This window comes from Lipomyces tetrasporus (genome assembly GCF_029532465.1).
Source record: "Lipomyces tetrasporus strain NRRL Y-64009 chromosome Unknown POJ06scaffold_12, whole genome shotgun sequence".
Lineage (NCBI taxonomy): Eukaryota > Fungi > Ascomycota > Lipomycetes > Lipomycetales > Lipomycetaceae > Lipomyces > Lipomyces tetrasporus.
In genome coordinates this window covers 469,401-481,759 of record NW_026611607.1, presented here as the reverse complement: position 1 = coordinate 481,759, position 12,359 = coordinate 469,401, and the positions used below count along the sequence as shown (strand labels likewise).

The window sequence follows — 12,359 nt, the reverse complement described above, 5'->3', positions numbered from 1 at the left end:
GCCCTTGCAATTGAACATGTGCGGATAGATTTGACTGGCGCGTCAACCTCGGACCTCGGGGCGAATAATTCCGACCCTGTTTGCAATCCAACCAGCACGCCATCCAGCAGTATTTCAGCCACTCCACTCATCAACTGGCTCCATTCCTACTTCTCTCCACACCTCTGGTGCTTCGATCCAGCTTTTGAACTGCCTCCAAGTACTTTCTAGCAACACTTGCAATCATGTCGCCCTTGACAACCACCAAAACCTCTTTTGTCGATTTCCTGGCCTCCACGGTATGCGTTTTGCCATATGCTTCCACGATTGGAGACATTGCTAATGAAGACAGGGTCACGTTATCGAAACAATCACTCTCTGCGTTTTCGCACCGACAGTAGGTGACCACGTCGTATGTAGCCTTTGACAGCATTCCTAACAACAACAGAATCTAACAGAGTCTTTGTAGCCGCGTACGTCAGACTCGACCATCGTCGTTCAGGCACCTACAGCCATACAGCGAATGACGATCAATATTCCGACGCAGGACGCATCACCTGCTGACGAGCATGACAATCACAATCCAGACCAACCCCTTCAAGTGCTGGCTTCTATGCCGGTTGAGAACGCGAAGAAAAAGTTGCCGACTTTACTCACACCAAAAAAATGGCTTCGCAAGCATGTGAAGTTTGCGCCCAATGCAGCACAGTCGACAAAGGCGGACCCGACACCGAAAAAGAAGCGTAACTTCTTTTCGCGCTTGTTCCACAAGAAGAAGAGTGTCACTGACACTAAACATATTGACGCGCTTGACATCGTGCAGCGCGAACTTGAGGCAGGAGGACTTTCAATTTCGATTGGGCCAACTGTGGACCTTGATCCAACCGTGACGGTTGATGAAGATAATGCCCTCCGGGCTGTTATTCAGGATTCTGACGGCCCGACCGAACTTGAAACGGACCGGGAGCAGATGATTCAGGAAGGCGCTGTAAACAGCAATACTACTCATCCAAGATTCTTGGACAATACTGCAGATGAACCTATGAAGACATCTGTCGCAGATGCAAATGGAGTGTATCAAATCGGAGACATGACTTTCTTTGTGTTATTCGAAGTGCCCCATGATGACGTCGAAAGCGGAGGCGACCGAGATACCGCAACTAGCACGGCGCCACTCGCGGATACGACTGTATGTTCAGTCGTCGAGCAATATTCTGCTCCTATTAATGAAGTACCTTTTGACAATGTGGTTGACGCTGAGGCAGACGTGCCTAGCGCCGTTACCAATCCAGCAAATCACGAACTGGTTGTTACTCCTATTGCCAACAACCCAGCGCCCGTGACGTGCACTGAGACCGCGAATGAGAAAGTGCATCTACTTGCCATCAACGCCGATAATCGCGATATGAAATTTCTGGACTATATTGACGACTCGACTCCAGTTATGAGCCTCGACGGTACTCCGACCGCTTTCGTTCGTGTCCCCAAGGAAGTTGCCACGTTGGGACTCAATATGACGACCCTGGATGATGTCCCACTTGTCATTAACCCACGTGTGCGCTATGGTGAGAATGACCACGATGATGCTGGCGCGGCTTTGTCTTCAATCGTCGAGCAGTATTCTGCTCCTGTTGATGCAATGGCAGTTGATGCTGCGTCTGATGCTGTTGCACACATGCCCGACCAAAGTGTTGTGGACGAACCTGTATCTGTCGCAGATACTGATGGAATTTATGAAGTGGGTAATATGACTCTCTTCGCGTTATTTGAGTTGCCCGAAATGGGCGATGAGAGCGGTTGTGATCTCGCTAGCGTAACAGGCACTGTGCCACTCCCGGATACGACTGTATCTGTATCTTCAGTCGTCGAGCAACATTCTGCTCCTATTAATGAAACTACATTGGACGTCGTGGGTGATGCTGAGGCAAGCGTGCCGAGCCGGCTTGACGTTCTGGACAAGCACGAGCTTGTTTTTCATCCACTTCTCACGCCTGAGACGTGCGCTGAGTCTACGAATGAGCAAGTACATCTATATGCCATCCACGCCGACTATCACGATATGAAATTGCTGGACCATATTGACGACTGGACTCCAGTTATGACCCTAGACGGCACTACCACAGCTTTCGTACATGGCGGCAAGAAAGTTGCCTCTTTGCGACTCAATAGCAGCACTCTTGACGAGATTCCACTTGTAACTAACCCGTCTGCGGGCTATGGTGACAATGATCACAATGATACGACTTTGTCCTCTGTTGGTGAGCAATATTCTGCTCGTTTTGATGCCAAGGCATTCGATGCTGCGTCTGAGGCCATGGCACACTTGCCCGGCCAAAATATTGTCGACGGACCTGTATCTATCGCAGTTGCTGATGGAATTTACGAAGTGGGTAATATGACGCTCGTAGCGTTATTTGAGTTGCCCGAAACGGGCGACGAGAGCGGTTGCGACCATGCTACCATGACCAGCACGGCGCCATTCGCGGATACGACAGTTTCTTCTGTCGTCGAGAAATATTCTGCTCCTATTAACGGAGCCGCGTTTGATAATGTGGTTGTCGCTGAGGCAGAGGTGCCGAGCGCGCTCGCCAATTCGGCAAACCAAGAGCCCATTATTACTCCAATTCTCGTGGACGCAGCACCCGAGACGTGCACCGAGTCCACGGATGAGCAAGTACATCTGTCTGCCAGTGACGCTGAATATAGCGATATGAAACTGCTGGAGCATATTCAGGATTCCGCTACAAGCCTTGACGGAACTCACATCGCTTTCGATGTTGACGGCAACAATGCCACTTCGGAACACTGCGCGGTCGATCTTGAGGAGGCGCCACGTTATGTGGAATGTAATGAGACTTGTAACGTTCCTATCCCATTTTGGATTGATACAGTCACGGACCACTTAAACACGCCATACTCCCCTGTCTTGGAGCGGGAGTCCAAGATTGATATCGTTGCTCTTCCTTCGGAGACCGCGTGTGCAAATTCCGGCGAGATTTGCTCGGACGTCTCTTTGACGGAAATCCTTTACGGATCCGAGAATGGTGCAACGACTCCAAGCGAGGAGTCCAGTGCGACTTCGACTCCAACCACGCCGATGGGGTGGTCCGGCGCATCGTCGCCTATGTCACTGACTCCAACGACGCCTATTGAGGCGTGCGATGATACAATTATCGGTAGTGACAAGGAGCTGTTGGCTGAAATTCTCTTCGAAAAAGAACAAGCCTTGGAGGACAATACGGACCGTCATAGTGTGTCTGTGACCGATTGTACTACTCCTATTACTACTTCTACTGCTGTTGCTGTGAAGGGAGAAAGCAAGACTGGTATTACTGCGGCTGTGACTGGAGACACGGACGAACGGGCTACGACATTGCCGGGACTTGTTGATGGTCGAGATCCCGTGACAAAGTATGACATTCTTCACACCGATTTCGTGGATGATCGCAAGCAAATTGCCACCTTGGAACAGTGCACGATCGCTTTTGAAGAGGAGCCACGTTGGGTGGAGTACAATGAGAATAGTGACGTTCCTGTCCCGTATTGGATTGATATGGATGTATCGTTCTCAGACCACTTAAACCGGCCATATACCCCGCTCTGTGATCACGACTCCAATCTTGCCCTTCACACCGATTCCGAGGGTGACGGCAAGCAAGTTGCCAGTTTGGATCAGTGCTCCACTGCTCCTGACGAGGAGCCACGTTGGGTGGAGTACAATGAGGATAGTGACGTTCCTGTCCCGTATTGGATTGATATGGATATATCGTTCACTGATCATTTAAACCGGCCATACCCTCCAGTCGATGAGCACGAGTCCAACGTTCTCACCGCTGCTACTCCAGTGGAGGCACAGGACAAATGTGTCCATCCCGACGAGATTGTCTTCGCGTCCGACGTCTCGCTTACGGAGCTTCCTCATGACCCTCGATTGGGCAATAATTCAACTCCTAGTGCGGATCCGATTCTACCTTCCTCTCAGACCACGCCGATGACGTGTTCTGGCGCATCGTCACGGTCATCTCTGACTGCTACGACGCCTATTGACGGGTACTATGATACGTCTGTGTTGAGATGGAGCTGTTTGCTGACATTCTGTTCGTAAATAGTCCATGTTTGCACATCGCGGGACCTAATAATGGCTGTTGTAACGTTCCTGTATCTGCTTCTGCCCACACTGCTGATTCCAGTACTACTACTGCTGCTGCTCGTGTTGCCATTGCTGCTGCTCCTTTTACTGCTGCTGCTTCTTCTTCTTCTTCTTCTCTTAAGGACGAGAATAACACTGCTGTTATTGCTGCGCCTGTGACTGAATTCTGTAATGTTGTTGTTCCGGCAGGATGCCAGCCACTCAGCGCACTCGTGCAAGATGTCGAATCCCAAGACCCTAACTACGTCGCACCATCTCGATTCGCTTTACATGCGTTATCTCGCGTCAAATCTGTTCTTGCATCGCCGTTTTTCTCGGCGCCGCACACTAACGAAACCGTGTCGGACATTTTATTCTCATTCCCGACTTCTATCCATCGGGAGTTAATATCTGCTTTGAATAACAAGGAAATATTCCGTGGGACGTGCGACCATGCAAATCCGACCGGCTGCGGAAATTGCGCGGACAAAGTAGATTATTTAAAACGAGTGCGGTCCGCGACTATCTCTGGGACTTGCAATGACTCAAATGGGAAGTTGAACCTGGCCAAGGCCATGGAGATTGTTTTGCAGGCGAGGAAATATTGAATGGCTTCTTTGATTCGTACGGTTTATTTTTCTATTTCGGAGATGTGTCTTAAGTTGGCTATGAATATGTTATGTGTTTTTGGGCTTGTAACTTGTGTAAGGACTTCGTCAGTCCTGTTCAGTTAGTTAACTTCGTGAGTGTGATACAGATATAAACCGTTAGGTATTGTGTTTTAAAGAAGTAGCACTAGATCCAGGAAACGTTGGACGACACCAGTTATGCGAGACTTCAGTGGATACCTGTAAAGTATCTGTGAGCTATTTTGCACGCAGTCCTGGCCGCTGGTTCCTCCGGAGTGCCTTTGAGCATGGAATCATATATCACGAAGTCGGCGAGTGCGAGTCGCGTTTGTCCCACGAGACGCGCACGATGGATGACCAACTGATAGGGTACGCGCCAGGTAAACGTATATAACGTATGTGACGTTTTTGCCTGTGGTCGAATACTAGGCAAGAGTTAGAAGAAATCGGGAGGAACGGCTACATTATTGCCTCCATAATGCCGGATCACAAAGTAACAGCAACAGTGACATAAAGTGAGAGAATTCCAATGGATTACTATCATTTAGGAATTCCAAGACGACGAAGCCGTGTATGATACCAAATCGTCCCTGTCCCTTAAGCCCTCTGCCTCATATTGTGCGGCTCATCTACCGATGTCGACTTTAGCGGATTGCACAGAGTACCAACACCTTGCCTGGTGTAAGAGAAAACAAAAACACAGCTGACGCATTCTTCAACCACAACGACGCGTCTTGGGGTCCTACAGATTTTACTCCTCCTCACCGCTCTACCTTTGTCCAAATGGATGTTCCAAGGAACAGTGTTAGGTTTTAACTCCGAATATAATTTCTGTATTCCCTATGGGTTTTTGTTTTGCGTGAGGATTTTCTCTATCACTATTATGTTCCTGTTTGTCTATCTATATTATGTATATATACATATATACATATGAGAGGCCAGCTTCTTGGAGCTGGCCGTTGTTACTTGTGACCTATGGCAGGGCGCAACCACCAGACATTTTTGTTGTATTTCTTGCTAACTTTGTATGTCTGGTCGGCCGTCTAATACAACTAAGTGTGCATTTCCATGACGGGTAAATTGGATAACCCTAACCTTCTCGTGCTATAGGTGATGTCGACTTCCAAAGTTTCACGCAAGGGCACCAAGTGCTATCCAAAGGACTTACGGTAGATAAAATATTTGGAAATATTTTCGTTATCAATTTTGCTAGGCACAATACAACTGCCAATACCTTAGCATTTACGGTGTCACCGGGTCGAGTCGCATCCCATGATTCGGTTTCTGCAAGTTATCTTTTTCATTGTCGCAATGCTTGGATTGACCTCCAACTTGTTAGCTTTTGCGCGTTGAAGTCTTGGGAAACTCCGATGAAATGCATTTGCTTCGCGGTGAGTGTCCTGTCAGTCAAACTTATTATACAACTCCATCTTCAAAACTAGCGCCTTCGATGAACGCATCCCATGTAGCCTGTGCTATAGTCAATATAGGGTAACTTGAATAAGACAGGAGAGACCAACCCAATCAATATCCATTTCGTTTGACATTACGAACAAATGCTTCTCCAAAGAGAGCCTGCCGTTAAGTGGTTGGAATTGCGGGCTTAATCCAGGAAATTCAATTAGTGGCTCCGGGGTTTGTGTCTGAGAAGAGCTAGTCCCGGCACCAGTTTGAAAGCTCGAAAGCATGCCAGTCAGAATTTGATATACTCTCCAAGCCTCATCACAAGAGCTTTTCGCATCTTCCCAAAGAGCACAAGACTTCTCCAATGCCTGCAAGAGAGCGCCGCTATCAGAGGACGTATCCATATCGAGGCCTCTCCGTCTATGTTCCAACTCTAGAAATAGTATCATAGCGGCGAGAGCGAAGATTTGTCTGGTTAGTGATAATTGATACCAAGATGGCTCCAAGATATGTTGGTAATCTAGTAGTGCTAGAGCTGACGAGATACATCGATCTCGAGAGAGATTGTATTGAGAGTCGAGCCTACCTTTGGCAATGAATTTTCGATGTAGGGTGCACATTCCTTGGTGGTACATGGACTCCAGCTGCAAGTTTGAAAAATCGGATTTATTTTTAAATGAATTCAAATCCCGTCTGCCGCCGTACACTTTCATGTGTGGGGGAAAATTCTGATATGCCTCATACAAGGAGTTGTCAATTTCGAGTACAGTGTCATAGGAGCCCAGACTCGGAGTATTGTTGAAATCGGTGATGCGGCCAAGAGCACGAAACAGGCGCCCCTTGACAATCATGTAGGTAGCCGGCGTAGGCTCGGTCAGCGGTCTCGAGGGTGGGAGAACGGTAGTATCGTCAGACAACTCCCAGTCATGAAGATTGCGTGGCTCCATCGTATCCGAGTAGATCGCTGGCATCATGCGAGGGAAGCCAACTAGAAATGAGGCCATATCGTCCATGCCTATCACGGAGAGCCAGACTCGGCGTCGATACTCCGCTTGCAAAATCGAGATGGAGGATGACTGAGAAGGATCGCGGTGGTAGCCCATGTTTATTGCTGCCCGAACTATGACTCCTGTCATTATCCATAGACCGCGACTATTATCATCTTTTCGATTAAGTTCGGCGGTTGCGTTAAAGCGCAATGTTTCAAGTGTGTATGGTAAACACTTGGCAATGTCACCAATAATTAGGCACTGCGCTGTGCGTAGCCGGTAGAGTTGGAATAGTGACTCTGAGATTCCTTCATACTCTGGTGGCTCATCAAAACGGTGATAAGAGAGCATGGTGATGCCAAGAATGGAGAAAAGCAGGCCTAACCATATGACATTTGTCTGGGAAGGGTCTCTCCAATGCTCAGTGTACTAGTACGAGATCAGTAAAATGATGTGATAGAATTCGGGCAAAATCAATACCTCGCGCATGAACGTTGGCTCATGTAAGATAGCTGGTTTTTTTGTGAGCTTGTGGCTAGTGCGAGATACTATTTGACGTCACTTACGAGCAACTGTTATAGGGAAGGTTTTACGATCAAAGAACTGGCATATCAGCTTATCAACTTCAGGCTTAGGTGGCAAAGTCGCTAATATTTCTATCATTTCTATTTGTTTGACATGGCCAAAGAGCAAGCTCGATCCATCGACCGTATTTGAGAGTGTGGGATGCACATTATAATCGGTCTGATCATCTTGAGTTTGGCTCCAGACCTTCTTGAGCTTGTTGATCTAAATTACAATTAGTTGAAAATCTCCATATGAAGCAAAGCTATGAGTCAAAAAAAGGAAAGGGAAAAAAGAAAATGAAAAGAAAATGAAAAGAATACGACTGACCTCTTGTAGCACATCGTACCAATCATCTGCACCTTTATACACAGAATGGACGCCATCAATCACCGTTGTACCTGCACTGCACGCCACATCTGAAGCATCCGACGCCCCAACAGCGGTCATTACAAATCCAGTCCCAGGTTTAGGACTGTCCTGACTGCAAACCACATTATTTGGCGGAATCTCCTGGCGCTGAGCTATTAGTCTCTTTACCAGACCCTCCAAGTGATCTATCCGTTGCTGCATTGGATCCCCATGCTCATCCTGATGGGCTATGGGTCTCGTCCCATTATCGGAGCCTTTGTACTTGCAAGTTGTCCGTTCGTCGCGTGCTGTACAGTTCTGACAGGGTTTCTCGCGATTACATTTCAGTCTAGCTCCGTCAGCATTCATCTTAGAGACTTAGCTCATTTGGAGTCGACGCACTTTCTGGTGCGGCAGGGATCACATGACAGTGGGACGCGGGGACGTCGACCAGGTTTGTAATTTTGCTTTACGGCCATGTTGGCCGACATACCCCCTTGAGGCTGCATAGGGGAGGGGAGGGGAGTGTTAGTATCCTGGTGGTTGTTGTGAGATGAGATACCGGAGAAGGTGGAGGACGTGTCGTTGAATGGGAAGGGAGGAGCCTTGTTGGCCCGGTTCACCAGGATAGGGGCCACGCACGTGACTTATGTCCGCGGACATGACGGGGATGTCGCATCTGCTCCAATCTCTGTTGCTGACCGTGATGTCCATGGACTTACTTTCAATCTCTGTTGCTAACAGTGATGTCCATGGACTTATTTTCCCCGGCGTGTCGATACGACACTGTTAAGTCCTTTCTACAGTCAACCACAGTTTAATAAATAGCCTCGTTATCCCACCTGAGAGAGTAGAAGTCAAAAACGTATCATATCATCCGTTGAACCTGTTGAGAACTACAATCATGCCCTCTTTCGGCAACTTCATCCATACACAGTTCATCCTCAAAATTCCCAAACCCACCACCTCCTTTGCTTCCAAAACCGTCATCATCACCGGCGCCAGCTCGGGCCTGGGCAAAGAAGCCGCGAGACACATCGTTCGCCTCGGCGCTAGCAAAGTGATCCTCGGCTGCCGCAACACATCCAAGGGCAACAAGGCTAAGCTCGAAATCGAATCCTCACTGAGATGCAGCCCAGGCATTATCGAAGTCTGGGAAGTCGACATCGAGTCCCCTTCTTCCGTTAAGGTGTTTGTGGACCAGGCCAACAAATTGCCCCGCTTAGACGTGTTGATCAACAATGCCGGAATTCAGACAACCAAATTTCAGGTTGCTTATGGGACAGAGCGGATCATAGCTGTAAATGTTATCGGCACGTTTTTGCTAGCGTTGCAGCTTATTCCGAAGTTGAAGGAGACCGCAAAGGCATTTGGGGTCACGCCGCACATGACGTTTGTGGGGTCGGCCCTGTATGATGTGGCAAAGTACCCTGAGAAACATGGGGACGATATTTTTGCTTGGTTCAGTGACAAGACTCATGTGAATATGATGAATCAGTAAGTGATGCTGCAATCTTAATGCCAGGAGGAACGTTCGCTGACGATATTCGATAATAGATACAACCTCTCGAAGCTCTTGCTATTGTATGTGATTATCAAGCTAGCCTCCATCATCGGTCCGATAACAAATGACAAATCTCGAGATTCAAACCCTATCGTTATCAACTCCCTCGATCCATGCTTCTGCAAAACTGGGCTGGCTGGCGAGCTTACTGGTGGCTTCAAAGCGGTCTTTAAAATCTTTGAATTTATATTTGCTCGCCCAGCAGAAGAAGGATCCAGGCTAGTGGTGACAGCGGCTTTGGCAGGAAGGCAGACTCATGGAGGATATATGCGGGCTGGAGCTCTGCAGAAATATGCACCATTTATTACAAGCGAGGATGGTGTTAAAAAAAGTAATTATGTCTGGGAGCAGCTAGGTAGAAAGCTGGAACAGTTGCAGCCGGGTATCCTGGCTAATGTGAACACTGTCTGATGTATAAGACAGAAGTCGGGACTTTTCATTTATTTCCGCATGTTTATTACCAATACACTTTTTCATATCCCCATTCATAGAAACTAATTTGATCACACTATTTTGTCAAACCTTGTACGAAAATGCAGCTACTAAGCGAATTCGACGAACTAGATGTGCGGAATAAATACAAAATATTAAGTTTCAAAACGCCTCCAGCATAGAGTTTGAAGACAATTAGATTAGCTACCTAGGTAGGTATTCAATAGTTTACTAAGTACTTCTTCCTATACTTCACCGGACCACCGGTTAATGTTCTGTCGTTAGAAGTCATAGACTCAGCAATGGACGTGGAAGATCGTGGCCTGAAGACAAATTAATAGAAGATGGATCCTAATAAGTGATACAGCTCGGGTGATCTCCGGCCAAGCTGCCAGGTGCGGCTCAAATATTGGTTCAGAGTTAATGTTCAATAGGCTTCAAAGTCCTAACTCGTGCTTTCTCACGAGTCTGTTCAAGGTTTAGCCGCATGCCATCAGCAAAGCTTCGATCGTCAGATCTGTCTTGGCGGTGCCGGGTTATTCTCCGGTTTCTGCAGAGGGTTAAGTTACTTTCGTTATGTGCACCTATATTACCCTATTGAGTATATAGTTGATATTTCAACACTCCCCCACAACTGTATACTCATTGGTATTTACACTGAGTATAGATTGTTGTACAGAGAAAGAGTGTATTGCATAACATAAGGTTTGACGTAACTCCCATTCATCATGATGCGATAGATCATTGTGATAGACATCAGTCATACATCACAAAATAATTTATGATAACCTCTTATTCTGCTTGTTATCGTCCAGCCGTAATGGCTTAGTATTGAGTGCAGAATATTCCTAAGATATTCGAAAGCCTGACAGGCCAAACCTTTGGTAAACATGTCTGCAGCCATTTCTTTCGTAGGACAGTACAAGATCTTAAGATCTTGCCGTGCAACATGTTCCCTAGTGAAGTTAAACGATATATCGATATGTTTTACCTGTTCGTGATGAACAGGATTATTCACTATGGCGATGCAGCTCTGATTGTCTTCGAGAATTTAGTAGCTCAGATTGCTTGTAATCTAAGTCCCCCATAAAACGGGCGAAGATACATTTTCTCCTGAGCTGCATTGCTTAAAGCGACATATTCTGCTTCAGCGGTAGACCGTGAAACAGAGCATTGGCGAGCCGACTTCCAGCTAATTAGCCTAGTGGGGAGAAAGAAGGCATATCCGAGCGTTGATCTCCTCGTGTCAGCGCAGCCGGATTATGTCCGGAGCCCGATCAGATAGCGACAGACGAGAAATTCCTCCAACCGCCCGCACAGACCGCAAAGATGATACTTTTTGTTGAAATATCAACTATATACTCAATAGGGTAATATAGGTGCACATAAGGAGAGTAACACTCTGCAGTGACTAAAGAATAACTCGGTACTGCAAAGACAGATCTGACGATCGAAGCTTTGCTGATGGCATGTGGCTAAACCTTGAACGTCGTGTGGGAAAGCACGAGTTGGGCATTTGAAGCCTATTGAACATTGACTCTGAACCACACTTGAGCCGCACCATCGTAAGAAAGGCCACGGCCTCACAAACAATGACCGAGACAATTCTGCAGAACGATGGGATAATACAGTTACCAGTCCGGTCTCATGATAATGTGCTTTTGGACATGAGACTTTATTTCTTTTTGACTGACGTCAGAAAGAGTCTGATGATTGATCATCGTTACCTGATACATTGCTTGGTAACATCACCTGCTGATGTAATTGAAAATCATTACTAGTTAAAGATCAGCAGTTACGACATGGATTGTCAAATGATCAATCATCGGTGACGTCCAGATTTGGGTCACAGAAAGCCTATTTTTCTGAAGTGCAAATTCTTGTATATTTAAAGACCTCTTAATTCCCTTGGGACCGGATGATCAATAAGATCAACGGATCACCACAAACCCCTCATTGTTGTTCACAACTTCCACTCGCTCATAAAACTTTCAAACATCGCAAAAGGTTATGAGCCCTGAGGGTTCTCTACAACAATGAATACGTCTACCGAAACGAATATTGCTTCAACAGCCAAGTCAACTTATTATGGCGACTTTGCAAAGCTACGTGGAGAGGACAACTACTTGTCTTGGAAACAAGACGTCCACATACATTTGCGAACCCTCCGCCTAGCTGAAGCGCTGAACTATGAAAAGTCGGTCGGCGAATTGTCACCTGACGAGAAACTTAAGAATGAGAATGCTGTTGCAGCGCTATTGGTGAACATGGACAATACATATAAGAGGGTGTTCTTCAAATATGAAAAAGCGAGAGAT

At 47.0% G+C, this 12,359-nt stretch overlaps 4 protein-coding genes across 4 annotated transcripts; 3 read left to right on the top strand and 1 right to left on the bottom strand.

Moving 5' to 3' along the window:
- Window positions 1-1,347: 1,347 nt before the first annotated feature.
- On the top strand, window positions 1,348-1,730 carry POJ06DRAFT_262504 (uncharacterized protein; the record flags this gene model as incomplete). Its single annotated transcript, XM_056188755.1, has 1 exon — window positions 1,348-1,730. A coding segment is annotated over exon 1 (220 nt), but the record flags the coding sequence as incomplete, so codon positions are not given.
- A 2,310-nt stretch (window positions 1,731-4,040) lies between these two features.
- On the top strand, window positions 4,041-4,912 carry POJ06DRAFT_262501 (uncharacterized protein). Its single transcript, XM_056188754.1, has one exon. The coding sequence runs from the start codon at window positions 4,054-4,056 to the stop codon at window positions 4,714-4,716; it is 663 nt and encodes a 220-aa protein (XP_056040547.1). The 5' UTR covers window positions 4,041-4,053; the 3' UTR covers window positions 4,717-4,912.
- A 913-nt stretch (window positions 4,913-5,825) lies between these two features.
- Window positions 5,826-8,624, bottom strand: POJ06DRAFT_262499 (uncharacterized protein). The gene is made up of 6 exons (XM_056188753.1): window positions 8,448-8,624; window positions 8,025-8,394; window positions 7,697-7,919; window positions 7,611-7,642; window positions 6,258-7,559; window positions 5,826-6,207 (listed from the first exon to the last, which is right to left on the bottom strand). The coding sequence occupies exons 1-6, from the start codon at window positions 8,552-8,554 to the stop codon at window positions 6,154-6,156; spliced, it is 2,088 nt and encodes a 695-aa protein (XP_056040546.1). The 5' UTR covers window positions 8,555-8,624; the 3' UTR covers window positions 5,826-6,153.
- Window positions 8,625-8,644: 20 nt separating this feature from the next.
- POJ06DRAFT_303995 (uncharacterized protein) lies at window positions 8,645-10,112 on the top strand. Its single transcript, XM_056190824.1, has 2 exons — window positions 8,645-9,542; window positions 9,603-10,112. Exons 1-2 carry the CDS (start codon window positions 8,950-8,952, stop codon window positions 10,018-10,020), a joined length of 1,011 nt encoding a protein of 336 aa, XP_056040545.1. The 5' UTR covers window positions 8,645-8,949; the 3' UTR covers window positions 10,021-10,112.
- The last annotated feature ends 2,247 nt before the right edge of the window (window positions 10,113-12,359 follow it).

What these genes read in the sequence shown, in the direction of transcription:
- POJ06DRAFT_262501 (XM_056188754.1), top strand. Translation starts at nt 4,054, where the DNA reads ATGGAGCTGTTTGCTGACATTCTGTTCGTAAATAGTCCATGTTTGCAC.
- POJ06DRAFT_262499 (XM_056188753.1), bottom strand. Translation starts at nt 8,554, where the DNA reads ATGCAGCCTCAAGGGGGTATGTCGGCCAACATGGCCGTAAAGCAAAAT. An exon ending in CTTCCCTATAACAGTTGCTC is followed by an intron (nt 7,643 to 7,696) that starts GTAAGTGACGTC and finishes CAAAAAAACCAG; the next exon opens with CTATCTTACATGAGCCAACG. An exon ending in ACGAAATGGATATTGATTGG is followed by an intron (nt 6,208 to 6,257) that starts GTTGGTCTCTCC and finishes ACTATAGCACAG; the next exon opens with GCTACATGGGATGCGTTCAT.
- POJ06DRAFT_303995 (XM_056190824.1), top strand. Translation starts at nt 8,950, where the DNA reads ATGCCCTCTTTCGGCAACTTCATCCATACACAGTTCATCCTCAAAATT. An exon ending in CATGTGAATATGATGAATCA is followed by an intron (nt 9,543 to 9,602) that starts GTAAGTGATGCT and finishes ATTCGATAATAG; the next exon opens with ATACAACCTCTCGAAGCTCT.